This window comes from Mastacembelus armatus, chromosome 7 (assembly GCF_900324485.2).
Source record: "Mastacembelus armatus chromosome 7, fMasArm1.2, whole genome shotgun sequence".
Classification (NCBI taxonomy): Eukaryota; Metazoa; Chordata; class Actinopteri; order Synbranchiformes; family Mastacembelidae; genus Mastacembelus; species Mastacembelus armatus.
The window spans coordinates 10,585,613-10,613,082 of record NC_046639.1 but is presented as its reverse complement, the minus strand read 5'-3'; the positions used below and the strand labels follow the sequence as shown (position 1 = coordinate 10,613,082).

Sequence of the window (27,470 nt, the reverse complement as noted above, 5' to 3'; positions counted from 1 at the left end):
CTGTGAAAGCCAGAATAATGTGGGAAAGAATACATTCATATGTGTAGAAGTATTTATTTAATTTAAGCATTCTAATTAAGAGCTGGTTTATCTAGACAAATGTATTTTTTTTTTTTCAAATTCAACAATGACATTTGATTTCACTAATTGCACCAACAGACAACATAAGAGTACATTGACTTGTAAGAGTACTAACTTAATAGTACTTACTTAGTTCACTGAGTTGATCTGTCTGTGTGAATAGTGTAGTGGTAGAATACAGGTTTTCCCTGTGGAAGAGGTTTTCCAAGTATGAGATCATAGGAAATATATTAACTACCACTCCACAATAGATTTTGCTTAAAAACAATGCACAATCTGGTCTGTGTTCAACTACAAACTCAATGGAGAAACAATTTCCACTATATTTTTAAACCTATATATATGTGTGTGTTAAGGTACAATAGCGAAATATTAAACAGCACATCCAAAGTGTTTTTCTCAATTTAAGACATGGCGTTAAGAATCTTTCTATATTTTTCTAACAATAACAAGGTAATCTGATCTATTCCTTTTGGGAAAACATAAATTTATCTTAGCATGTTTCTTGGATAACAGAATCCTACAACAGAGTATTTTAAATGCTGAAAAGGTGTGCAAGTTAAAATGGTACAAAAATACTGACACATACACACACAGTGCCCTCATGCATACAAAAGTTGAACTATTTGGCTCTAAAGCATAACAGACCCTGAATATAATGCAGTGGACAGTTTTTACACTGAAACATACATGAAACCATGAACAATGCAACAGCTCTCAGGCAAGCACATCGTTGTAACCCAATCCCCTGCTGCTCCTATTGTATGCACATAAATCTGTAGTTGAGAAAACCTACAACTTACAGTAATTGTTTTAAATAACTCCCAGCCTTCATTTTCTGCTTGTTTGTCTGATTTCAAAACATACACACCTCCCATTTAAAACCACAAGCATATGACACATAACACCACAGAACCCTACAGTACATATATATTAGCACTCTGACACTCTAGACACTCAGAAGCTTTCTATTTTCCTTCTCTATTTGGTTTATCACCACCCTAAGCAAAGCAGCAGAATGACAACAAATGCATATACATATACGCCTAGTGAAAACAGAACATTTCACAGTGTAGTACACCACAGTCGCAAATATAGATCAAATAAACATCAAGATACTTGGGAGATTGAAGAGAAGCAAAATGAAAACAATAAAATGGCTTAAAAGTAGCATTAGATTACATTTTACAGTATTTCAGCAGTAGTTTCTGGAAGATGACACTGGCTCCTACTTTTGGTATTCCAGGAAGTTAAAACAGTTATCATTTCCAAATCCCAAGTCTGCTGCAGTTGTCTTTGTAACTAAAGCATCAAGTTCAAGGAATAGTGGATAGAATATTCAGTCATTTTCATGATGACATAATACAAACATCTCCAAATGTCTTGCGACCAAGCATAAAAGTATCCATTGACTTTACCCAATTTGGTGTTGTGAAAGTCAATTATGGTTTTAATTTAAAGCTTTTTTTTTTTTTTTTTGTTTTTGCAAAATGTTGACCCATTTGTGGCACACTGTGATGAAACTTGATTACTAGATGCCAAGGTGCTTTTCCAGTGTTAGCACTGAGACATACTCTACCTCCCCAACATACAATCATCATATTCACATGTACTGAACTGTCTTAGTCAATCAGTGTCCTTCAGTTTCTCTAACCACTGGAAAGAGAGGAGCTTCACAGATCTGCACACAGTCACACCAGCAAAAACCTTTCAAAGAGCTGTGGCTGTCTGCATGAGGCCTCTTTTTTCCCCTCAGCGGTCTCTTTGGTATCTGGTCCTTTCTGAGGAAGAAGGCTGTCTCTCTCCAACACTGCCAGTGACCTGCAAGCAAACAAACATTTGTCTTAACAGACAACTTAAAACAAGCACATCATTAAACCTTGTGTATAGTCTCTGTGCAATTTCAGCAACAACATACATTTTACCTGAGGTGGTGGAAAATCTCTCATGACAAAATGTGTATGAAGAGAATGGCCAAGCCAATGTTGAGCAGGATTACCATACAGATCATTATGGTGTTTGGGCCCTTGAAAGAAAGGATCATACACGGTGTGAGAACAGTAACACAGTTAAATTCCTCACCTTGCTGGTGGATGTGATTCTACACATTGTGTGTGTGTGTGGGAATGTAGCTAGTTATGGGGGTATATTGTCCTAAAGAACTGGCCAAATGTAATCTTTGACCTGATGGTTATGTTGGAGAAAACTTAGATCATCAGAGTTATTTCAGTTTATCCTGAGGTAAATTTCTGCACCAACTTTAATGGCAATCCATCCAATAGTTGTGACGTAGTTTACCCAAAAGCATCAATGTTAACCTCATGATGGCACAACAAGAAAATCTCCAGGGATCAACAAAGTCAGTAATATTCATCTACTGGGAATTATGAATATCAGGGATCAATGATCAAATGTAATGTAAAGATGTATGTATTAGTGCGGTACCTCCAGCTCCAAAGAGTCTGCAGACACTGTGTTACTTGGACTGGAAATAATGGCCTTCAGCCGGGCTTCTGCTTTGGGCTCCACCTTCAGGGATGGTTTGGCAACAACACCCTTGGCTTCCACTTGCTTTGGTACTGTATTAGGCTCAAGTCTGGGTACAGGTTTTGGGGACAGAGCTGGGCTGGGTTGTCGTTTTGGTAATTGCTTTGTCTCAGGTTTACTCGACATCTGGCTTACCTCCCTGGAATCCATTTTGTTCTCAGGGATAGGTGGTGCTGCTTTGTGGACTGATGGAGCTCGTTCAGTTTTAAGCTCAGTGGGTTTAGACTTAGGGACCACAGTTTTGGAGAGTACTTTGGAGGTTGAGGGCAGAGCTTCCTCTTTATATGGAGACATGAGGCTATTCCTTACAGGGGTAGTAGCAGCAGGAGTGACATCCAGAGTTTTTGCCTTGGAGTCAAACTTCTGCAGGGGCTTGATCTCCAAGTCAGAGCCCTGTTCATTCTTGTTGCTCTGATGGCTGGGGGTATGAGATAGGCCTCGAGTGCCAGGGGCCCCTCCATCTTCAGGTGCAATTTGAGCAGAAGCAGGAGCAGAAATAGAGGTTGAAGGTGTAGCGGGGCGACTACTGGGCCTGCTGCTGGGTTTACTGCTACCTTTAGTGCTGCCACCTTTACTGGTTTTGTCTTCATTCCAGCTTCCTGGACTGAGAAGTTTGGGATCTTCTTTGCAGGTGATGCCTGGGGTGGGAGAGGGGGTGTGGCCTGGGGATGAGCCAGGCATGAGGTTATCCAGTTCATTTGTGAGTGGGCTTTCAGGTGGCGTGGGAAGGGGCTCTTCCTCTGCTAGCAGAGGCTCATGCATGACAGTGTCTGTGTTCTCACTGCCCTCCATGACCTCGTGTAACACTCTCTTCTTCAGGTACTCAGGACCTGTGTAAGATGAGTTTAATTAGTGTTTTTCTCTTCCCGTACATTAATATCAGAAAACAGTTTTTAATGAGTAAAAATTTGATAAATATGGCACATTCACATTTAGATTACTAGTGCCATAACTTTACAAAAGCATGTTTCCAGTGTGTCCCAGTTAATATGGTTAGCATATCTGTCTCCTTTCTTTCTTCACTACTTCGATTTTTAATTTAGATTTATTTAACCTGAATTTAAAAAAAAAAAAAAAAAAAAAAAAAAAAAAATTCAATTAATCCCAGTGTCCAGGGAGAAGGAAGTCTGGGTATCCCTGATTCGGCTACTGCCCCCGCGACCCGGCCCCGGATAAGCGGAAGAAGATGGATGGATGGATGGATTTATTTAACCTGCTCGTCTTTGTCTCTCAACCTTAGTCCCTTTTGTTTCTGCTAAAGCTGTAAATCTTTAAAAATACTTCACAAATACACAGTTTCATTTTTTAAAAAGGCTAAATAATTTCTTAAAACACCTGGTCAGTGTAGTTTTCAACATACATTACTCAAAAGTAAACTGTGTATTTGTTGGGGTTTATTTTCAGCTGCCACTGAATACACATTTGGACAGTAATACCAGTAGCATTATGGTATATATTCAGCATATAGGAATGAGTTTAACAGTAGCTAAAGGGGCAAAAATTATAAATAGGCTGAAAGTATTGTTGATTTGGGCATTTTCATGAGATTATTACATGAATGTGTTCTTTCATTTGTAAGGCTACACTATTGTTTTTCCACAGGGAAAATGAATAACGGGATGTGCAGGCTGACACCTTATGCCTCTGCTGTTATCTCCTTGTTGAGAGGATTTTCACAGAACAACGCATAGCAGGACTCATCTATTTGAAATGTTAGTCAGAGAGTCTCATTACTTTAAGCTGTCATTGTGTGATATCTATTTTTTCTGTTTTTTTATATTTCCAGTGATTTACCCACAATACAACACTTCTGTAAATCTACACTTTTGAGGGAGAAAGCATAAGTAAAATGCAAGAGGCTCGTAATGACTGTGTGAATGTTTACGTCTATGTCTACAGAATCAGAATGAAACTATCCTTTCGATCCTTTCGACACAGTAAGATGTTCCTTTGTTTAGACATTTGAATGTGACTACCCTTGTGGTACTAGCTACTAGCATGAGCTGGAGGTGTGATCAGGGACAAAGTACAAAACAAGTTTCGTTGCTTGCTGTGTATATTTGCTGTGAGCTTTCTTTATGATTAAGTGTTCATGTTAAAATAAAGGCTTGAATACATCATATGCAGAACTGTCTTATATATATATATATATATATGTCACAGTGGGGATTGTTCGTAATGGTGCATTCACATCTTCTAGTAGACTTTCAGAGAGTACTTCACTTAGTTTTGGCTTCACTTTAGTTTTGGCTGCTGAGGTTCCAGGTGTCCATCTTGCTCCCGATCTTCACTCTCAGGTCAGCTGCTCTTGTGTTGAGCATGTTGGGGCTTGATACCCAATCTCGGGTGGGGATGGTGTTGTTTCCCCCCGACTCATTTGTAATGAGGTAGGCTAGTAGCGTTAAGGACCTCGCCTAAGGGCCCACACTGGTGATGCCCTGGTGGGATTCGAACCCCCGACCATTTGTTCTCCCTACACTGCTACACCGACATGTGGTGTAGCGGCATGTACCACCGACAGATACAAGAAGTGGCTGATATCGAAAAGTCTTACCGGTGGCTGGAAAAAGCTGGACTGAAAGACAGCACAGAGGCACTAATCGTAGCAGCACAAGAACAGGCCCTGAGCACAAGATCGATAGAGGTCTACCACACCAGGCAGGACCCCAGGTGCAGGCTGTGCAAAGATGCCCCTGAGACAATCCAGCACATAACAGCAGGTTGCAAGATGCTAGCAGAGCATACATAACCAAGTGGCCGGCATAGTGTACAGGAACATCTGTGCCGAGTATGGGCGGAGGTCCCAAGGTCAAAATGGGACACACCCCCAAAGGTGGTGTGGTACAGGACCCGAGATTGAGGAAGACACACACACCACCCATAGTGGTGAGAAGGGAAATTTTATATTTTAATGGACACAATTATAACAGGCCCTTATATAGGCACTTTTTCCATACTTTTATCCATCACATATTAAAGCTGGTGTCCACTGACCTGGTTGGTAGAAGGAAGGGGAGAGCTCTTTGGCCACCAGTCTGGCAATGCTGGACTCACTGTTGGACGCCTGAGCAGCCTGTTCTGCTGCATCTGATTTGGCCTTTGCGTGAGCTGTCCTGCAGGGGAAAGATGCAACACAACTCAGAAATCACTAGTAACAGTTACAGCAGCTGGGTACATTCAGGTTTAAAGCTAGCACCGCTCTGTCTAAAGGTAACAAAATGCACCTACCTGCACCTCAGTAACAAACATGCTATATATTATTTTGTTTAATCTGTAGAAAATCTGATAGAGGAACTGTTTCCAGGTAAGTGAATCACTTCTATTGCAAGTGTGTCGTGCTATATAGTTCGTTTACAGATTAGCAATAGACTAGCTATAGCCTAACACACGTAAAAACGAACTAAACTCTCTAAACAATTTATTAACCGCTACACATTCTGGTACTAGTCAAGTACCTTTCTATTTTGACTGGTATTTATCGCTATTCACAGACTTAACATTCGTTAGCCTACCAGTTAGCTTAGCTAGCATGGCGTCTCCCCCTCTCTCTCTTTCCTGCTTGGTGTGCCATATGTTTAGTTATGCCTCCTTTAGTGATAATGATACTGTAGCGAGTCCCAAATGGGGACTTCCGGGGAACCTTTATTTTGTAAAGACTTCCTTTTCCCTTTGCTCTGGTCCCCGGCAGCTTTACGTTAGGTATTTGTGTTTGTTAGTTTCACCTGGGTTTAATCACCTGTTGTGTTTCTCCCTATTTATACTTCCCTCCTTCCTTTGTTCCCTGCCAAAGCATTTGTTGTAATCAGTCCTTGAAGTTTTCTAGCAGTCTCTTAGTTACCGTCCCATACCGTTCACTAGCGTTTTTGTATTTTAGTTTGTTTTCTCCCATGGAGTTCCCAGGATCAATAAAGCCTTTTTGTTGTCCAGCATTTGGGTCCTATCACCTCTTTTTTCTCCACTCCGACACTGACTCGTGACAGATACTTGTAATAAGTGTAAGGTTCTGGTAGCTTTGGAGGCGAGGATCACTGATTTGGAAGCGCGGCTCCGCACCTTTTAGCAAAAGCCAGCTAGCCTAGCCCTGTTAGCAGGTGTGGAGACACCAAGCTCAGGCTCAGGGTCTGTTAGCGGTCCAAGGGCAGCTCCGGAGCAGCCCGGAGAATTAGCTTGGGTGACGGTCTGACGGAAACATACTCCTATGCAGAAGCCCATGGCTCGTCACCTGCCTGTTCACGTTTCTAATAGGTTTTCCCCGCTCAGCGACACAACCGCTGAGAAACCGACTGTGATAATTGGCGATTCCATAGTCAGAAACGTGAAGTTAGAGACACCAGCGACCATAGTCAAAAGTTCTCCTGGGGCCAGAGCGGACGACATTGACTCAAATCTGAAGCTGCTGGCTACGGCTAATTGTAAATATGGAATAATTGTTATTCTCGTCGGCAGCAGTGACACCCGATTACGCCAGTCAGAGGTCACTAAAATTAATGCTCAGTCGGTGTGTAACTTTGCCAAATTAATGTCGGACTTCGTAATTTTCTCTGGACTCCTCCCCAATCTGACCAGCGATGACATGTTTAGCCGCATGTCGTCGTTACGTCGCTGGCTGTCTATGTGGTGTCCAGCATACGATGTGAGTTTCATAGACAATTGGGCCACTCTCTGGGGAAAACCCGGTCTAGCAGCAAGGGACGGCATCATCCCACTTTGAATGGTGCAGCTCTCATCTCTAGAAATTTGGCCGAGTTTATTCGCCAACCTAAAGTTTGACAATCCATAGTGGTAAATGATTTGATAACTTGATCACCAAATTGACTTACTCTGTTTTACTGAAACCTGGCTACAACAGGATGAATATGTCAGTGTAAATGAATCAACCCCCCTCAGTCATTAAAAAATTGTCATGTTCCTCGAAGCACAGGTCAAGGTGGAGGAGTAGCTGCAATCTTCCACTCAAACTTATTAACTATCATCCTCAGAACAGTTATGACTCACTTGAGAGCCTCACTCTTAGTCTCTCACATCCAAACTGGAAAACACAAAAACCAGTTCTACTTGTCATTGTGTACTGTCCACCTGTCCCTTAGAGTTTTTAATTGAATTTCCAGACTTCCTGTCTGATTTAGTGCTTAGTTCAGATAAAGTCATTATAGTGGGAGATTTTAACATTGAAAGATATTGAAAATAATAGTCTCAGGACTGTATTTAATTCTATATTAGATTAAATTGGTTTCACTCAAAATGTTAATAAACCCACCCACTGTTTCAATCACACCCTTGATGTTGTTCTGATCTATGTTTTTCCCCAAAATCCTGTTTTGTCAGATCATTCTTTAATAACTTTTGAATTTAAGATGATGGATCATGCAGCATTTGGAAGAAAATTCCACTACAGCAGATCTTTATCTGACAACGCTGTTAATAAATTTAAGAAAATGATTCCATCTTTATTTACATCTATGCCATGTGCCAACACAGTGGAGGACAGCTGCCTCAATCCCACTCCCAACCAAACTGATCATATTGTTGACAGTGCTGTAGCCTCACTGCGTGAAACGCTTGATACTGTGGCCCCTCTGAAAAAGAAGTCTGTGAATCAGAGGAGATTAGCTCTATGGCATGGTATTTACATATTCGTATCTTAAATCAGGCATCAGGAAGGCTGGAAAGGAAGTCGCATTCCACAAATTTATCTAGCCTGGAAAAACAGTCTATTAACATATAAAAAAAAGCTCTCCGTAAAGCCAGAACTGCATACTATTCATCACTAATAGAGGAAAATAAGAACAATCCCAGGTTTCTTTTCAGCACTGTAGCCAGGCTGACAAAAAGTCACGTCTCTGTTGAGTCCAGTGTTCCCTTAGCTCTCAGCAGTGATGACTTTATGAGTTTCTTTACAAATAAAATCAAACTATTAGAGATAAAATTCAGCAGATGCTTCCTATACCTTCAATAAATGAATCTTGTACTACAGTAGCTCTTGAATCATCTGTAAGACCTCAGTTATGTTTAGATTGCTTCTCTCCCATAGATCTCTCTGGATTTACATCAGTAGTGGCTTCATCTAAATCATCAACGTGTCTCTTAAACACCATCCTTAGTAGACTGCTTAAAGACACCCTGCCATTAATTAACTCATCTTTATTAGACTTAGTAAATTTATCTCTAGTATCAGGCTACGTACCACAGGCCTTTAAGACAACAGTAATCAAACCCTTACTCAAAAAGCCTAGTCTTGATCCAGGAGTCTTGGCTAATTATAGACCAATATCCAACCTACCATTTATTTCTAAAATCCTTGAAAAAGCTTTTGCTAAGCAGCTATCAGACCACTTACACAGGAATGAACTATTTGAAGATTTTCAATCAGCATTTAGAGCACATCATAGTACAGAAACAGCACTGTTAAAAGTCACCAACGATCTTTTCTTAGCCTCAGATAATGGACTTGTTTCTATACTTGTCTTCCTAGACCTTAGTGCTGCATTCAACACTATTGACCTCAACATCTTATTATAGAGACTGGAGCATGTGACTGGTATCAGAGGAACAGCATTAAAATGGTTCCAATCCTATTTATCGGACAGATTCCAGTTTGTTTTTGTCCATGATGAACCTTCCACACGAACAAAAGTTAGTTATGGAGTCCCACAAGGCTCTGTGCTAGGACTGATTCTGTTCACCCTGTACATGCTTCCTTTAGGCTATGTCATTCGGAAGCACTCTATTAATTACCACTGCTATGTAGATGACACTCAGCTGTATCTATCTATGAAACCTGTCAACACAAACCAGTTAACCAGACTTCAAGCATGTCTAACTGACAAAAGGCCTGGATGACCAGTAACTTTCTACTTTTAAATTCAGAGAAAACAGAAGTTATTGTATTTGGGCCTGAAAACCTCAGAAATAACTTTTCTCAAATTATCGCTACTTTAGATGGCATAGCCCTGGCCTCCAGCACTACTGTGAAAAACCTTGGAGTTATTTTTGACCAGGACATACCCTTTAACACATAAAACAAATCTCTAGAACTGCCTTCTTTCACTTGCGCAACATTGCCAAAATTAGGAACATCCTGTCTCAAAATGATGCAGAAAAACAAGTCCATGCATTTGTTACCTCAAGGCAAGATTACTGTATCTCATTTCTATCTGGATGTCCACGTATCTCCATAAAAAGCCTCCAGTTAATTCAGAATGCTGCAGCCAGAGTCCTGACAGGAACTAGCAAGAGAGATCATATTTCTCCTATATTGGCTTCTTTTCATTGGCTCCCTGTAAAATACAGAATAGAATTTAAAATCCTTCTTCTCACATACAAATCCCTTCATGATCAAGCTCCTTCATACCTTAAAGACTTCATAGTACTATATTATCCCTATAGACCACTTCGCTCTCAGAGATGTGGTTGTGGTTCCCAGAGTTTACAAAAGCAGAATGGGAGACAGAGAGATTCCTCTCCTGTGGAACCAGCTCCCAGTCTGGGTTCAGGAGGCAGATACTCTCTGTACTTTTAAGGTTAGAGATTAAAACCTTCCTTCTTGACAAAGCGTATAGTTAGGGCTGGCTTCAGCTAACCCTGAATCATCTCTTAGTTATGCTGCTATAGCTCCCCTATCCCCCCCCTCCTTTCCCTTCCCCTCTCTTCCTCTCCTCGCCCATGTATATTCCACCACTGAATGTCACTAACCTTGTGCTCTCTCTCTCTCCCCTAGTTTGTGCTCTCTCCCTCTCTCTTTCTGTACCTTCTGTACCTTCTGCAGGTGTCCCCGGTCCTGGAGCTGTATTTCGCTGATGTGCAGTTACTGGCCCCACCAACCTGCAGTGTCTATTTGTTGTTTATTGTTGCTGTTCTTTTCTCTCTCCTCTATCCACTCACCCCAATCGGTCGAGGCAGATGGCCACCCAAACTGAGCCTGGTTCTGCTGGAGGTTTTTTCTTCCGTCAAAGGGAGTTTTTCCTCTCCACTGTCGCCAAGTGCTTGCTCATAAGGGATTTTTGGGGTTTTTTGTTTTTGTAAAGTGCCTTGAGATGATTTGTATTGTGATTTGGTGCTATACAAATAAAATTGAATTGAATTGAATAGAAAATCCTAATAAAATAGTCTTACTGCACTTGTTCCTCTCTGAACTGACTTCCGATTCTAGCTTCATATTTAAAACAGACATGAATGGCATTTATCTTTTCAACTCAGTAAATTCATTTCTTTAACGTATGCCACAGACAAATAACTTATTCAATGAGTGGGTTTCACCTGTGCTTGTAAAGCTGTGCAGACTTCAAAACATTATACCCAGTAACAACAGTTTAATGCCAGCTGTAGTTTTGTTGACAGACGTAATGGCACCAAATGATTAAGTAGATGAACAGAAAATAAAAAGCCTAACAAATATAAGGGTGTAAGAATACAAAAAAAGCAAACCAGCTTCCAAAATCAGATAATTTAATGTTTTTCTTTATGTCAGTTTAGTTTAGTAAATTACTTTTTTCTGATATTTTATAGGTCAAATGTTTCATCAAATAATTGTAAAAATACTCTCCAGATGAATCAATAATGGAAATAATTGTTAGTCACAGTTGTGAGAGGTTTGTTGACAATGAGCGATTATGAAGGCAGTGAAGTGCAACATTTAGAGAAAGTTATACACAAGTTTTCTATATGTACAGTACTGTGCAAATGTTTAAGGCATTAAAAACACTCAGGAGATGCTTTTAACATAAACGACATAAATAGTTTTTCATTTATCAGTTAACTTCATACAAAGTAGGGGGAACCAAACCTAAGTCTAATCAGTATTTTCAGCACTTCCCTTTGCCCTTAACCCAGCAGCAGCTCTTTCTGGTATGTCATGCACACAGTTGCTCCTGGTACTTTCCAGCACCTTGGAGAAGCTGCTGCAGTACTTCTGTAGATTCAGGCTAATTCAGTGTTCTTGACTCTTCATTTGATCCCAGACTGACTCCAGTAGGACACCTGGTTCTTCTTGCCCCTGAAAATAGTTCTTCATAAACTGTAATGGGTACTTTATGGGCTTGTTGTGCTGCACAGTGGGATGTACTTTGAATCTGGGATCTTTCAGACACCTGATGGTGTTGTTTGATAAGAATCTAAAACATCTAAACTGCCTCAAACCTTTGCACAAAACTGTATACATTTCTATTTTTCACAGTATGTTGCCATTGTGTGATATCTGTTTTTTTCTATTTAAGTGCACATTGGCTTTGAGCTTCCTGATTAACACATGGACCTTGAATGTGAGCATTTAAAACCAAAAATACCACAGATCATAGCTTGTTTAGTATTTAGTTACGTTGAAATGAAGGCCAGGGGTTGCAGGCTGTTGGTCATATGGCTCATTAGTATTATTAGCTATCAAGAGAGGTGGTGTCTTTTTTGCTGCTGGGCTGGAACAGAAATAAATTATGCACTTAGTGCACCCAACAAGACAAAGTTACTAATGGCTACATCATCAGACAGAGAGGCAGAAAGAGGGAGGTAATAAAAAAGTGACACACTACAAGAATACAGCAGCAAGTCATTTTTTACACAGATTTTACCAATTCCCAGTCATTTACCCACAATACAACACTTCAGTAAATCTGCACTTTCTGTCTTTCTCAAGCCTTCCCCTTATACGGTTGAAGAACATGTAACAGAACAGATCTGGACACAAATATGAAACACAAATATTACAAATAAAACAAAAACAGAAATAGATCATAACAGTAATGGGGTGGCACACTTTCACAATACAAATAGTTTCTTCCCATAACTCAGTCATGAGAGCTAGATACATCTGCCTGCTAGCACACTGACAATGATAGTGATAGTGTGTAGATGTTTGGCTGGTTTTACTAGATAAAATACATGTGCTCAGTGCCATTTGCTACTTTGCACTATAGGCATTGTGTAGCAAATGAAATATTTAACTGATAACAGAAAACATTTCATGTGCTGGTGGTGCTAGAGGAAAAGCCAGGGGCACTGACACACTGCTAACTGCTTAGGGCCTAAGAACCAAAAAACCAAAAAAGAAATTGATTTTAAGGTATAATATAAATGGAAAACTGCTATTGAAATTGTATATATAAAAAAAAAATTTCCCTTCTCACCCCCTATGGGTGGTTTGTGTGTCTTCCTCAATCTCGGGTCCTCTACCAGGGGCCTGGGAGTTTGAGGGTTCTTTGCAGTATCTTAGCTGTTCCTAGCACTGCGCTCTTCTGGACTGAGATCTCTGATGTTGTTCCTGGGATCTGTTGGAGCCACTCTCCCAGTTTCGGGGTCACAGCCCCGAGGGTGCCGATTACCACAGGGACCACTGTTGCCTTCACCTTCCACATCTTTTCTAGCTCTTCTTTAAGTCCTTGTTATTTCTCCAGCTTCTCATGTTCCTTCTTTCTGATGTTGCTGTCACTTGGGATCGCTACATCTACCACTACGGCTTTCTTCTGCTGTTTGTCCACCACTATTATGTCCGGTTGGTTAGCCATCACCAGTTTGTCGGTCTGTATCTGGAAGTCCCACAGGATCTTAGCTCGATCATTCTCCCTCACCTTTGGGGGTGTGTCCCATTTTGACCTTGGGACCTCCAGCCCATACTTGGGACAGATGTTCCTGTACACTATGCTGGCCACTTGGTTATGTATGCTCTGCCTGCTAGCATCTTACAACCTGCTGTTATGTGCTGGATTGTCTCAGGGGCATCTTTGCACAGCCTGCACCTGGGGTCCTGCCTGGTGTGGTAGACCCCGGCCTCTATCGATCTTGTGCTCAGGGCCTGTTCTTGTGCTGCTACGATTAGTGCCTCTGTGCTGTCTTTCAGTCCAGCTTTTTCCAGCCACCGGTAGGACTTTTCGATATCAGCCACTTCTTGTATCTGTCGGTGGTACATGCCGTGCAGGGGTTTGTCCTGCCATGATGGTTCTTGCTCTTCTTCCTCTGCATCGGGCTTCTGTTGCCTGAGATATTCACTAAGTATTCCATCGCTTGGGGCCATCTTCCTGATGTATTCATGGATCTTTGCTGTTTCATCTTGGATGGTGGCTCTGACTCTCACCAGTCCCCGGCCTCCTTCCTTCCTCTTAGTGTACATTCTCAGGATGCTGGATTTGGGGTGAAGTCCTCCATGCATTGTGAAGAGCTTCATTGTCTTGACATCAGTGGCTTCTATGTCCTCTCTTGGCCAGTTTATTATGCCAGCGGGGTATCTGATGACCGGCAGGGCATAGGTGTTTATGGCTTGGACCTTGTTCTTCCCATTTAGCTGACTTCATAGGACTTGCCTTACTCTCTGTAGGTATTTGGCTGTGGCTGCTTTCCTTGCGGCTTATTCTTGGTTCCCATTTGCCTGTGGGATTCCAAGGTACTTGTAGCTTCCCTCAACATCCGCTATGCTGCTTTCTGGGAGTTCAACTCCTTCAGTCCTGACAAGCTTCCCTCTCTGTTATCATTCGACCACACTTGACTAGTCCGAATGACATTCCAATGTCGTTGCTGTATATCCTGGTGGTATGGATCAGTGAGTCGTGAGTCGCTCATTCCTGCCATACAGCTTGATGTCATCCATGTACAGGAGGTGGCTGATGGTTGCTCCATTTCGTAGTTGGTATCTGAAGCCAGGCTTAGTGATGATCTGGTTGAGGGGGTTCAGGCCTATGCAGAACAGCAGCGGGGACAGCGCATCTCCTTGGTAGATGCCGCACTTGATGGAGACTTGTGCTATCGGCTTGAGGTTGGTTTCCACAGTCCCATTGAGTTCCTTATGAAGGTTCTTAGGGTCCTATTGATGTTGTACAGCTCCAGGCATTCTAGGATCCATGTGTGAGGCATTGAGTCGTAGGCTTTCTTGTAGTCAACCCAGGCGGTGCACAGGTTGGTCTGCCTGGTCTTACAGTCTCGGGTGACCACTTTATCCACCAGTAGTTGATGTTTTGCTCCCCTGGTGTCCTTACCCATTCCTTTCTGGGCCCCGCTCATGTATGGAGCCATGTGCCTACTCATCTTAGCCGCTATGATGCCCGACAGGAGCTTCCAAGTTGTGCAGAGGCAGGCACTCCCACTGAGAGTACACTTTGGATGGTTTGGTGGAGAACATCCTGTTTATTCTCCGTGCTTCTATTTCTCTGGTGTACCTCTTCAGGAGTGTGGCCAGGGCTGTGAGTTGTTGTTTGGCAGTCTCCAGGGCTTCTGGTATGGACAGCCTGGATTAATCTAAACTTTTACAAATCTAATCTAGAAAATAACAAAAATTAGTTGTAGTCCTATATACTGCAATTAAAAAATTGCTTTAAATCAACCAGCTACAACATAACACATTAATTACACATAATTACAATCTTGAATCCTTCTTCAAGATCAATAAAGCTTATCTTTCCTTAATACCTCAGTAATAATAAATAAACAGTGACAGGGGATTGTACGTTTATCTTTTAATACTTAATACTCTAATATTGTAAATGGTCGCTTACAATTACAATAAATAAATAATAACATATTTTAGGAGTTGAGTGCATGTTTTCCGTATAAAACGTTGATATTTGAAGTAACCAGGTATGACTGTGGAGTACAGGTATCTCAGACCTGGGCTTACATACAGTAGTTGAATGCCTGTATTTTAGTTATTTTCCATATCTGACTGACTGACCAGCACATTATCCAGAGTCAAAACAAACCCTGCACTTAGAAAGAGAGAGGTAGCAGTCAGATGCTTGTTGCAGTGAAGTGACTATAGTTGCTGCCTTACCACCATTCACAACCCTGAGTGTGTCTGTCAGTATCATTCCCTTATAGCCAGTGACCAGCACTGCTCCCAGTACCATAAATGTACAAAAGCCCCAGACTTGCATAGTGCTGGTAATCACACGTCCTAGGGAGAACAGTAGGAACTCACTGCTGCACTTGACTGCAAAGGGAAACAGATTTAACCCTTACACAACCAGTCAAGTTTTCCACATGTTAAAATGTTGCAGTAGTGAATGACTAGTGCCATCAGGAAATAATGCAGTTGAGTTCTGAGAAGTGTTTTTTCAATGAAAGGCTTTATTTATATAGGGATAGTAATGCATAATATATCCACAGCTAAAGGTGGCTAGCATAGTTGCTAATATTATGGTTTGCTGTGTAGCTGGTTGTGCTGACAGATAATTTTGAAGTGCACCGAGAAAAAAGCCCTGTTCCCTGTGGAGTATATATAAACAGAACATTGCAGAATGATTCATTTCTTCAGAATGTAACTCAGAAAGCTGAGAGGATTACAGACAAAATACCACAATATGTTTAAATTAAGTAAAATAAACATTTAAAATAGTCAAAGATGAAACGAGAGTAGGTGTCATATAAATATGTGTGATACACATTACATGAAATACATTTCTATACACATACAGCATCATTCCAATTCATTTAGAGTCCCATTTTTGGCAATATAACGAATTCAGTCCCAATATTGATGGTTTTTGGTTCCGGTTTTGGTCTCTACCAACTAATGAGGGAAATACCTGTCTGTAGCTTTTAAAGTATCCACTGTGTCTCTATATCTGCCTAGTGAGCTGATTGTGTACACTTGTTTGACTTTTTTTTTTTTTTTAGGAAAATAGTCTATTGATGATGGGGATGATGCTCTGAAATAAATTATTTAAGTTTTGGGTCCTAAAACCAAAACAAAAAGCTGCTTTGTCATCAGGGGATTATTCTGTGTTGATTCATAACTAAGAGCTGCTTCTTTCATATGTGAATAGTTGTGATCCATTCTTTTCTGCAAATGATATGGTCTATGCCATTATATGGAAAACAGGTTGTAGGAGTGAGCTCTGAAAATATCAGTAAGATCTTTTCAGGACCCCTCATATGATAGGCCAATTTCCAGAGTGGCCATTTGAGTTGTATAACTGCTGCAGTCTGTGTTGGTCTTTCAGTGTTTCTTTGCAACCAAACAACATTTGACACTGTGACCTAAATAGTCTGTAAGCTTTTAGGGCTGCCTTAAGAAGACTCTTGTTGTACTCTGAGGAGTGATGAGACGTCAGCTGTAGGAATACTATCACGTGAAAAACTTGCCTTCAACACACAAAGCTATAAGATCAGAGATTAATCCTAAAACCTTATGTTGTTCATTTCCTGTGCTATACAGACACATGTAATATCATTTCTTCTCTCAGGTCCTGCTGTTTGGCTGTTTTGTTACCATCTGCTTTTCATTACACCACAGTTGTCCTGAAGTCTGCTGATGGCAAGAGATATTCTGTCATTTTGGCATGTGCCACTAGATCTTTGTGAAGGTATGTCAGTGTGTGTATGAGTGTGTGTGAGATAGAGAAAAACAGAAGTGTGAATAAGTGTGTAAGTTTCTAGTTTAGTTTCTTGCAACTCTATCTGTATAAAGATGTCATTGGTTTTTCTAATTATTCACCACCAGTTTATTTTGCTCTATTTCCCATTGAATAAGTAAACAAGAAAAACAGGCCAACTAGTTCTGCACTGAGATCAGAACTAAACTTTGCTTACAAATGTTATGATGGAATGATCGCTCACCAATACAAAATGCTGGTATCAGCAGTACAGTACGTAACCCAAGATGCAGGACTAAAGCGAGGTGTGGTACATTTATACGCTAACGCTTTATGCCCAAGCACTTGCTTAGAATCTGTGTCATATTTATATCCATGGAACCATTTGACACCCCTGCTGACGCAAGATGGACTGCTCCAGGCAGGCTAAAGCTTACAGTGGGGGATAAAGAAGCAGACTAAATCAGCAAGAGGACTGCTGTTTTCAAACAGTTGTATATACCACGTGGACAAATGTATGACTTCCAGAACTAGACAGTGAAATAGCAGCCTGAAGTGTGCAATCAAAAAGAAAGAGACAATTTTCAGCAACAGTCGGTGTGTGTCTGTGACTAGGCAGGAAAGAACGGGGAGGGGGGATAATCAGCTGTTGCATTCCCCTGTGATTGTGATACAGCAAGACTGCGCCTGTCCATATTTAGTCAGGGCTCCTCTGTGACAACAGGGCCTTTCGGTATGCGTCATTTACCCTGTGTCCTGCCACACAGGTCCTCCTCCAGATGCCCGGCTCCCAGACCAGACAACAGAACATTGTCCATGGAGTGGCTGAATGCCAGTCAACACTCAACCAGTTGGGCCTGAAGAGGCCAGGTCTGGCATCCCATGCAGTGCACAGGTTGTACATGTATTTTTAACCCTTAAGTTCATTGCCAAAGAATCACTGAGTGAGCAAGCCACTGCCAGGAACAGATGTGTCATGTCTCCACAGCTTATATAACAATGGATTTGGTTTAACATTCAGGACCACACAGAATGACTGTTAGTCTTTCAGTTAGTGGTGGCAGTATTCAGATCATTTGCTTCAGTACTAATAACACAATGTAAAAAATACTCTATCAGAAGTAAAAATTCCTACTGAAGGAAAAGTAGAGGTGATATCATGCATAAAGCATTATTTTTGCAGAAAATAACCCCTATCATATTGATTAAAAATAACTTTTGATAGGTAATACTGACAAATCAATGTGCAAGCATTATTTTACAGTTGTTGCTGTTCAAAGCAGGAGCTAGTTCAAAAGTGTGGAGAAAATCAACATCTGGTTTATTATATAAAAGTGCATTTTTTGCTTTCTATAGTACAGTAAAAGTGCAATTATAGTACAGTATAAATTCTTACAAGATGGAAATACAAGTTTATCCAATTGTACATGAGTAAATCCACTGGTTACATTTCACCATTAATCTTCCAGTAGTTTGGAGTTTCATATATTCAGCAATCTGGTGAAGATGTATTTATGAGGTCATGTTTGGGTAGTAAAAGGCCACCACAGTGTTTCTAAAGGCAGTGCTACATAAATAGGCTACTAAGTGTTTGCGTCTTTCCTCAGCTCTGTCCAAGCGGCTGTAGGTGAACTTAAAAGTATTGATACAGTGAACACCAACCCATTACTCTTATATGCTGCTTATCCATTGACTACAATATTTAGATTTCATTCTGCTGGGACAGGGGTCTGCAGTACATCAATGCAAGTCTCACTGCTGTATACACTGAGCTTATGTCAGGTGCTGAACATGGCTGTGGACAAAAACACCACTGCCTTGTACGGTCACAAACTGAAGACAGATGTGCATGTATGAACAATGTACTACATGAGGAAAATGTGATGCATTATAGTTAATGACTCTACAGTTAATGACTCCAGAGATGCTAAACACCTGGGATCTCCCCAGCAGTCAGCCAGAAATGAAGAAGCTTCTCAGATGAGAGGCGAAACATCTAAAAGAACCTGAAGCTAGTCCAACTGACAACTTTTAGCATGTCAGCTTCAACAAGTCCAGTAGTTGTCTCAAAACTGTGGGCTATAAATATTATCTTAAGAGTCCCAATATTTTTACCCCTGCTCTTTTCATTCATTGTATCATTTAAAATATTATATTTCACTGTCAGTGTCTGTTCTATTGAATATGGAGTTATTTCAGAGAAAACTGCTTTCCTCACCCAACACTTTCAGCCATGGCTGTATCTTGTCTGATTAATCCAGATGCAAACCGAAGCGTAAAAACTACAATTTGTGGATTATTGAAGGTTCTGTGAGGGACTGGATTTGTCTTGTCCCCATAACTTTGTCAGATGTCATTTAATTTTTGTAACACAGTCTTCTAGTTCTTATGTATCTCTTTTTGTGAACCCAAGCTAAAGTTCAGTAAAATAAAATTAAATCAGTAACATATGGCCAAATTACCATTTAATTATAATTAATCACAATTGTTTTACATTAAAATTCTATAGCTATGATATTTATTTGGTAACACTACTTTCTCCCTAAACAGCATTTGTAAGCAGTATAAACATTTAAATAGTAAATAGTACATAGTAAATACTGTATAGCACACTATACAATGGGTGTAAACATATATAAGTATTGAATGTATTTGCAACAGTTGAAACTACTCCTGTGACAAGACTAAGGCTGGTGCATGAATAAATACTGAATGACAATGTAGTAAAATACAGTTTTAAAAATATCATATATCTTCATAGGAGATGTTAAAATTGTTGATGAATAATGTGTATTAATAACATGTTTTTATAGCTGCTTTCTGCATGCACATTACAGTTAAAACATTTATCAAATGTTTGTGGATTGCTTATAAATTCCAAATGATGAACGTTAAAGTAAATGAAAAGTCAAGGACATGAAACCCTCAAAGCTCTGAAATCAGGAAACTGCTCTAAAAGCACTGTAAACTGATAATGTGACATTACTTGTTCTAGTGAACTTCATCTCAACTTTTGTAAGAAACATCAAAGACGAACACAACTAAGTCAAGGAATAGAAGTCATCTTTAGTGTTCCACAAATAATTTAAATAACTCCAGCCTGTCATTTGTTGAAGAAATAGTGCAACATTTTGGCAAATATGAACATCTGCTTTCATGTCAAGAGTTGTGAAGACTGATGCCACTCTTATGTTTGTTATTTAAATGTATAGCTTCTTCTTCTTTTCCTTTCGGCTGCTCCCTTCAGGGGTCGCCACTGCCTCCATTTAACCATATACTCTGTATCCTTCACACCCACACCAACTATCCTCATGTCCTCCTTCACTACATCCAAGAACCTCCTCTTTGGTCTTCCTCTAGACCTCCTTCCTGGTAGCTCTAACCTCAGCATCCTTTTACCAATGTATTCACTGTCCCTCCTCTGAACATGTCCAAGCCATCTCAATCTGGCTTCCCTGGCTTTTTCTCCAAAACATCTAACATGAGCTGTCCCTCTGATATACTCATTCCTGATCCTATCCATCCTCAATACTCCCAAAGAGAACCTCAACATCTTCAGCTCTGCTACCTCCAGCTCTGCCTCCTGTCTTTTTCTCAGTGCCATTGTCTCTAAACCATACAACATTGATGGTCTCACCACTGTCTTATACACCTTTCCTTTTCTTCTTGCTGACACTCTTTTGTCACACATCACACCTGACACTTTCCTCCGCCCATTCCAACCTGCTTGCACACGTCTCTTCACTTGCTTTCCACACTCTCCATTGCTCTGGACTGTTGACCCTAGGTACTTAAAATCCTCCACCTTCTTCACCTCTACTCCCTGTAACCTCACCGTTCCCTCTCATTTACACACATGTACTCTGTTTTACTGTGGCTAACCTTCATTCCTCTCCTTTCCAGAGAAAACCTTCACCTCTCCAGATTTTCCTCCACCTGCTCTATGCTCTCACTACAGATGACAATGTCATCTGCAAACATCATGGTCCACGGAGATTCCTAACCTCATCTGTCAGTCTGTACATCACCACAGCAAACAAGAAGGGGCTCAAAGCCGATCCTTGGTGCAGTCCCACCTCCACCTTGAACTCCTCTGTCACCCCTACAGCATACCTCACCACTGTCTTCCAGCTCTCATACATGTCCTGCAGCACTTCAACATGCTTCTCTGCCACTCCAGACTTCCTCATACAAAACCACAGCTCCTCTCTCGGCACCCTGTCATATGCTTTTTCCAAATCTACAAAGACACAATGCAGCTCCTTCTGTCCTTCTCCCTACTTCTCCATCAGTATTCTCAAAGCAAATATTGCATCTGTGGTACTCTTTCTTGGTATGAAACCATACTGCTGCTCACAAATGCTCACTTCTGACCTCAGCTTAGCCTCCACTACTCTTTCCCATAACTTCATTGTGTGACTCATCAGCTTTATTTCCACAACTCTGCACGTCTCCCTTGTTCTTAATAAAGATGGGCACCAGTACACTTCTCCTCCATTCCTCAGGCATCCTCTCACTCTCCAAGATCTTGTTAAATAGCTCAGTCAAAAACTCTACTGCCACCTCTCCTAAACACTTCCATACCCCACAGGCATGTCATCGGGACCAACTACCTTTCCACTCTTCATCCTCTTCAATGCCTTCCTCACTTCATCCTTACTGATCTTTGCTACTTCCTGCTCCACAACAGTCACCTCTTCTACTCTGTGCTCTCTAACATGTTCCTCATTCATCAACTCTTCCATGTATTCCTTCCATCTTTTCATCACACTTGTGGCACTGGTCAACATATTTCCATCCCTGTCCTTGATCACCCTAATCTGCTGCACATCCTTCCCATCTCTGTCTCTCTGCCAACCTGTACAAATCCACCTCTCCCTTCTTAGTGTCCAACCTATCATACATATCCTCATATGCCCTTTGTTTGGCCTTTGCCACCTCTTCCTTCACCTTATGCTGCATCTCCCTGTACTCCTGTCTGTTCTCTTCTGTCCTCTCAGTGTCCCACTTCTTAGCTAACCCTTTCCTCTTAACACACTCCTGAACTACCTCATTCCACCACCAAGTCTCCTTATCTGCTTTCATCTTTCCAGATGACACACCAAGTACCCTCCTACCTGTCTCCCTGATCACTTTAGCTGTAGCTGCCCAGTCATCTGAAAGAACCTCCTGACCTCCAAGAGCCTGTTTCAGCTCCTCCCTGAAAGCTACACAACACTCTTCCTTTTTCAACTTCCACCACTTGGTCCTCTGCTCTGCCCTTGTCGTCTTCATCTTTCTTGCCACAAGAGTCATCCTACACACCACCATCCTATGCTGTCTGGCTACACTCTCCCCAACCACTACTTTGCAGTCACTGAACTCTTTCAGGTTGAAACGTCTGCACAAGATGTAATCAACTTGTGTGCTCCTGCCTCCACTCTTAGATGCCACCCTATGCTCCTCCCTTTTCTGGAAAAATGTGTTAACTACAGCCATTTCCATCATTTTTGCAAAGTCTACCACCATCTGTCCTTCTGCATCCCTGTCCTGTATACCAAACTTACCCATCACTTCCTTGTCACCTCTGTTTCCCTCACCAACATGTCCACTGAAGTCTGCCCCAATCACCACTCTCTCACCACTGGGGATTCCCTGAATCACCTCATCCATCTGCCTCAAGAATTTTTCCTTCTCTTCTAACTCACATCCTACCTGTGGGGCATAACCACTGACAACATTCAACATCACACCTTCAACTTCCAGCTTCAGACTCATCACCCTATTTGATACTCTCTTCACCTCCAGAACATTCCTAGCAAAATCCTCCTTCAGGATAATTCCTACTCCATTCCTCTTTCCATCCACATCATGATAAAACAGCTTAAACCCTGCTCCTAATTTATAAGCCTTGCTACCTTTCCACCTGGTCTCCTGGACACACAAGATATCCTCATTTCTTCTCTCCATCATATCAGCCAACTCTCTAGTTTTCCCTGACAAAGTCCCAACATTCAAAGTCACTACTCTAAATATTTGCATGTATGCATTTTACAATGTTTACTCAACAAGAATAAACCAATTTTATCAGATTAAAGCACTACCTCAAAAAGAGCTGAAACCTGTGATTTGTGTCAAACATACCATATATGTAGCCCATATACACACCATACATGTTTTAGAAATGGCAACATGAAGTTGGTTCAAACTAAAATAGCTTTGTAAATGCTGGATGGATTTCTATAAAATGTTGTACTACTGTATACAGTCTACAGAGGACACTTTAGGGATTCATTGAATTTTTATCTAACCTTATTGCAGGTCATTTCTAATTAGATCCATACTTTGGGTTTTGACCAACTACCTGAAAAATTAATGCCACTGACATTAGCCTCAGTTTTATTTTTGTCTTAGCCAATTAACAAATGTTAACATGCAAACCCACTAAAAAAAAAAAGATAAACAACATAAAAATATTATTCTTGATAAATGTGAGCATGTTAGCATGGGCATTGTAAATATGTTAACATGTTGATATTAGTAATCAACTCAAAGCATTGCTGTGTACAGCCTTGCAGACTGGGCTAGTATGACTTTTTCTCCTGTTTATATTTTTTGTATATGCACTTATATACATTTGTTTCACCTTTCTGTTTATATTTTGATGAAATTAATACAAAAAACTTGAATGTGAAGCACCACTCCACAAAATTAAGCAAAGGTGAAACCAGATATCAAGTATTCAAACTGTTACAACTGTAACTTCAGACAGTGCAGATTTAAGTCAGTCACGTTGTAGTTGTTGAAATGTCTTATTAATGTCCCTGCCAGTTCAGACGGGCAGATCTGGCTAAATAAACCGATACACAGGAGGAGAAACATTGAGAGGTAAGAGTGTGAACTAGAACCATATGTTCTGAATGGTGCAATCACTGAGAAAACTACTTGTGACTGCATTTTGTGTCCCGGTACACATATTTCTTTGCTTGTTTAATACACTTTTTGGGATAACTATGACCTTGATTTTTTTTTTTGGGTAGTGATTGTACACTTTATCTTGAATATGTATCGAGTCTATAATAAATTATACATATAATGATGCCAGCACAATGTAATGAGTTTAGCTCATTGTCACTTTGCCCAGTTATCTAATTAAGACCTGGCAGGATCAACACATTGCCTTTTTTGCTCAGGCTTTTTGGGTGCGAAAATCAAGTAAGCAGACAGTACTGCTAAACAAGTTGAAACTGAAATGGAGAATTATCTCTTCACTCTTCCTACCTGGAAGCAGCAATCTCTGCCTTCTGCTTGGCAATGGCTGCAGCCCTCTGAGCCCCCTCCACAGCCCGCTCCACTTTCTGCTTGATCTTTGTTCCCTTCAGCTGGATCACCCTCTTCTTCATGGCCTTCACTAGCATGTTGTTCATGTACTTGCCCTCTTCCTTCCCTCCCTCAGTGAAGGTGGTGCAGCCATAGCCGTGTCTTTGGTTGTTCAACCACTCACCCTCATACTTCAGTCCACTGGACCTTTCACTTATTCCATATCCAGAGCGCTTGTCATTTTTCCACTCACCCATGTAGACCTCTGTGGTGGTGGCGTCAATATCAGACTCAACAGGAGGGAAATCCTCTGCTCCAGTCAGGCTCTCATCCCCAATGCTGATAGTAGAGTTGGTGTCACTAGCGTTAGAGCTGAGAGACGATTCTGTCCTTAGGAAGCTGATCTTGCTCTTCTGGCTGGACAGTGAAGTGCTTGACTCAGACTTCTTCAGCTTGCCCAGCAGAGAACTCCTGCGAAACAGGCCCTTCTTCTTATGTTTCACTGCTTCTGGGTCCACCTGGAGGGTGAGTGCAAAGCCTCCACGGGACGGTCCTAACTGAGTAGGGGTGGCAACAGGGGTCTCCTCACCTGAGGCATTGGTGGTAGTAATAATGGGGATGTCTTGCTGCAGGACGGTGCCATTGCTGTGTTCACTGCGGAGGGAGGTCAGGGAAGTACGAAGAGGGGAGCGGACAACTGCGGCCATGCCATAGGGAACACTTTGACGAACACCATAGCCATGCCGCATCCCGCCAGTGAACTGGCCCTGGAAAGTACCTGAAAACATCAGAAAAGAGATATTATCTTCAAACTGTACCACAGACCAACATCAGAGGCTGTGCAGAGGAACAGAGGATGTTCAAGCCTGACCTTGTAGATGGCAATGTCAGTGTGTCTGTCATTTGTTCCAACGCTCAAGATTTAAATATCTATTTGATAGCTTGTCATTAAATATGGCATAGATATTCTTGATAGACAGAGGTTGAATTGATATTATGTAGGTAATCCTTTAGTCTATCATCTAGCACCGTCACAGCAAAAGTTTGCCATTTAATATGATAGTTTATACCTAACACCTTGCCTCAGTTTTACTTTGTCAAACTGCAGTCACCAGAATATCTTTAGACCTTTGTTAAAACTACCCATACTTTAAGTATCGCCAGTATATCATGGATGTCTTTAGTGTGAAAAGTGTCATTCATTTATTCTCTCACTAACAAGTCATATTAGAATCTGGCCCTGACGTGTATGGATTAAATTGACAACAAGGCTGTGAGGCCAGAAGGGCCTGGGGTTTGTGAGCTATTATTACATCATGACATCAGGTGCAATCACATTCCTTGCCAAAACTTCCACCATACTGGCCCTAAAGGTGATGAGTCAGCTGTTACGGAAAGAAGCCACACTTTTTTACAAGTGCTATCAATTTTACTTGTCTAACTTATATGGTTGCCACTACACAGAAAAAGAAAAAATCCATGAACTGGAGAATATCGCGGTACCTCCAGAAGCTTCTAGGTCTTCAGATGGTTCAGAATGATGTGGCTGGAATTTAAAAAAATTTGATCACGTTACATTAGTTTTAGCTTCCCTTCACTGGATGCATATTTTAGTCGGGGCAGATTTTAAGATGCTTCTAATGACATAAAATCCTGAACGAGTATGGCCATAATACCTGTCTGATCTACTTAAACCTTATATTCCATCCCATGCTGCTCAGTCTCAAAGTGCTGGGCTCCTGCCTGCCCCCAGAGTTGAAACAAAGCTGGCTGCTGGCATTGTCCTGTCGTCATTCTACTGATATTAATCTGTCTGAGTCTGTCAAGACCTATTCAATCGAAACTGAAACTTCATCATGCTTTAGTATTTATATAATATATAATATTGCCCATTAGTGGGTGAGTCTCAATGAATCTATTAAACCAGGTTCATACAATACAGAATATGCTGTCCTGCCATCGAGATGATTGGAAAACCTTCGAAAATCACTGCATCTACCTAACCCTCTGTTAAATCAAACACATGCCCCTATGTTTTCTCTCTAACTCGGGTTCTTTGGGCTGGGATCTCTCTCTACTCCAGCTGCCAGTGCCTTTAACCTCTGTGTTTGTTCCTCTCTCCAAATGTGAATGTTGTGGTCCTCCATCCAGCTTTTCATGGTGGAGAGGAGGAGAGACATGTCTGTCCTGGAAGAGGAATCTTTCCTCTATTGCTCTTCCTGAGGTTTCCTTTATTTTTCCAATTAAACAGTGATATATAGAGGGGGAAATGCTTGAGGCAAATTTGTGATTTGGGATACTGAGCTAAATAAATAAAATCCGACTAGGTCAAACTTCTTCCACCACTGCTTTTTGCACTATAACAATTTAAAAAGCCTTATTATGTAGCTTTTACCTCCATCAGCATATGTTTCTGTCCCATATCCATCCTGAAGGCCATTATTCCATGTTCCTTCATACTTTGCGCCACTGCCAACACTGACCCGGACGCCATATCTCCCTTTGAATCCATGAGTCCATTCCCCTTTGTAAATCCAGTGTCCTTTGGTTTCTACTCCCAGACCGTGACGCTTCCCCTGCGACCAGTACCCCTCATAGGTGTTTCCGCTGGGCCAGGTGTAGACTCCCACCACTTCGAAACCATAGTTCCAGGAGCCGGAATACTCTCCCTGGCCTTTGGGTCCGGTGCAGATGCCATGGCCATGGGCTTTGCCCCCCTCCCAGCCTCCGCAATAAGCTCCACCGTCGTCAAACTCAAAGCGCCCTCCACTCATGCCGTAACGCAGCCCAATATCGCACCGATCAGAAAGTCAAACTGTTCTGGTCTGTTACCTGCTAAGAGTTAAAAGCTCCTTCACTCTGACTTCTCCCTCACAAGACATCAAAACTGACTGGCAGTATCCCTGGTGTTAAACTTGAGAGGGTTTCTTCTTTTGGAGTTGGTTTCAGGGTTTCTGAGTGTGTCCATGAAGCTCGCGGGCGCACGCCTCACTTCCCCAAAACTTTGCTTCGTTATGTTTTTTGTTTGTTTTTTTCTCAAGATGTCTCCAGTGTCTTCTGCTTGGATTCGATTATTTCACACTGAACAACCTGTTTCCTTTCAGAATAAATTAGTTAGAAATTTGGAGCCAGTGACCGGTTATTAATCGGAATTATTTTTGTATTTATGTCTTGATAAGCCAGAGGTCTTACATGGCTTTTCCAGGTGGCCACAGAGAAAAGCCCCTCTCCCCTGTCCCTGCCACCCAGCTATCT

The 27,470-nt window shown here is 41.3% G+C and overlaps 1 protein-coding gene across 2 annotated transcripts; it reads right to left on the bottom strand.

Annotated features, from left to right (window-relative positions):
* Positions 1–38: 38 nt before the first annotated feature.
* Positions 39–27,470, bottom strand: jph2 (junctophilin 2). Of its 2 annotated transcripts, none has more exons than XM_026333528.2 (6): positions 26,611–27,470; positions 24,177–24,993; positions 5,623–5,741; positions 2,527–3,458; positions 2,000–2,107; positions 39–1,902 (listed from the first exon to the last, which is right to left on the bottom strand). In XM_026333528.2, the coding sequence occupies exons 1-5, from the start codon at positions 26,987–26,989 to the stop codon at positions 2,027–2,029; spliced, it is 2,328 nt and encodes a 775-aa protein (XP_026189313.1). In that variant the 5' UTR covers positions 26,990–27,470; the 3' UTR covers positions 39–1,902; positions 2,000–2,026. The 2 variants fall into 2 exon arrangements, with proteins under 2 accessions (XP_026189313.1, XP_026189311.1); XM_026333526.2 differs by having other exon boundaries at positions 2,007–2,107.

Coding starts and splice junctions, on each gene's coding strand:
- jph2 (XM_026333528.2), bottom strand. CDS start 26,989: ATGAGTGGAGGGCGCTTTGAGTTTGACGACGGTGGAGCTTATTGCGGA. Junction 3,459..5,622: donor CCCTTCCTTCTACCAACCAG/GTCAGTGGACAC, acceptor CATCTTACACAG/GTCCTGAGTACCTGAAGAAG. Junction 2,108..2,526: donor CAGACTCTTTGGAGCTGGAG/GTACCGCACTAA, acceptor CTTTCTTTCAAG/GGCCCAAACACCATAATGAT.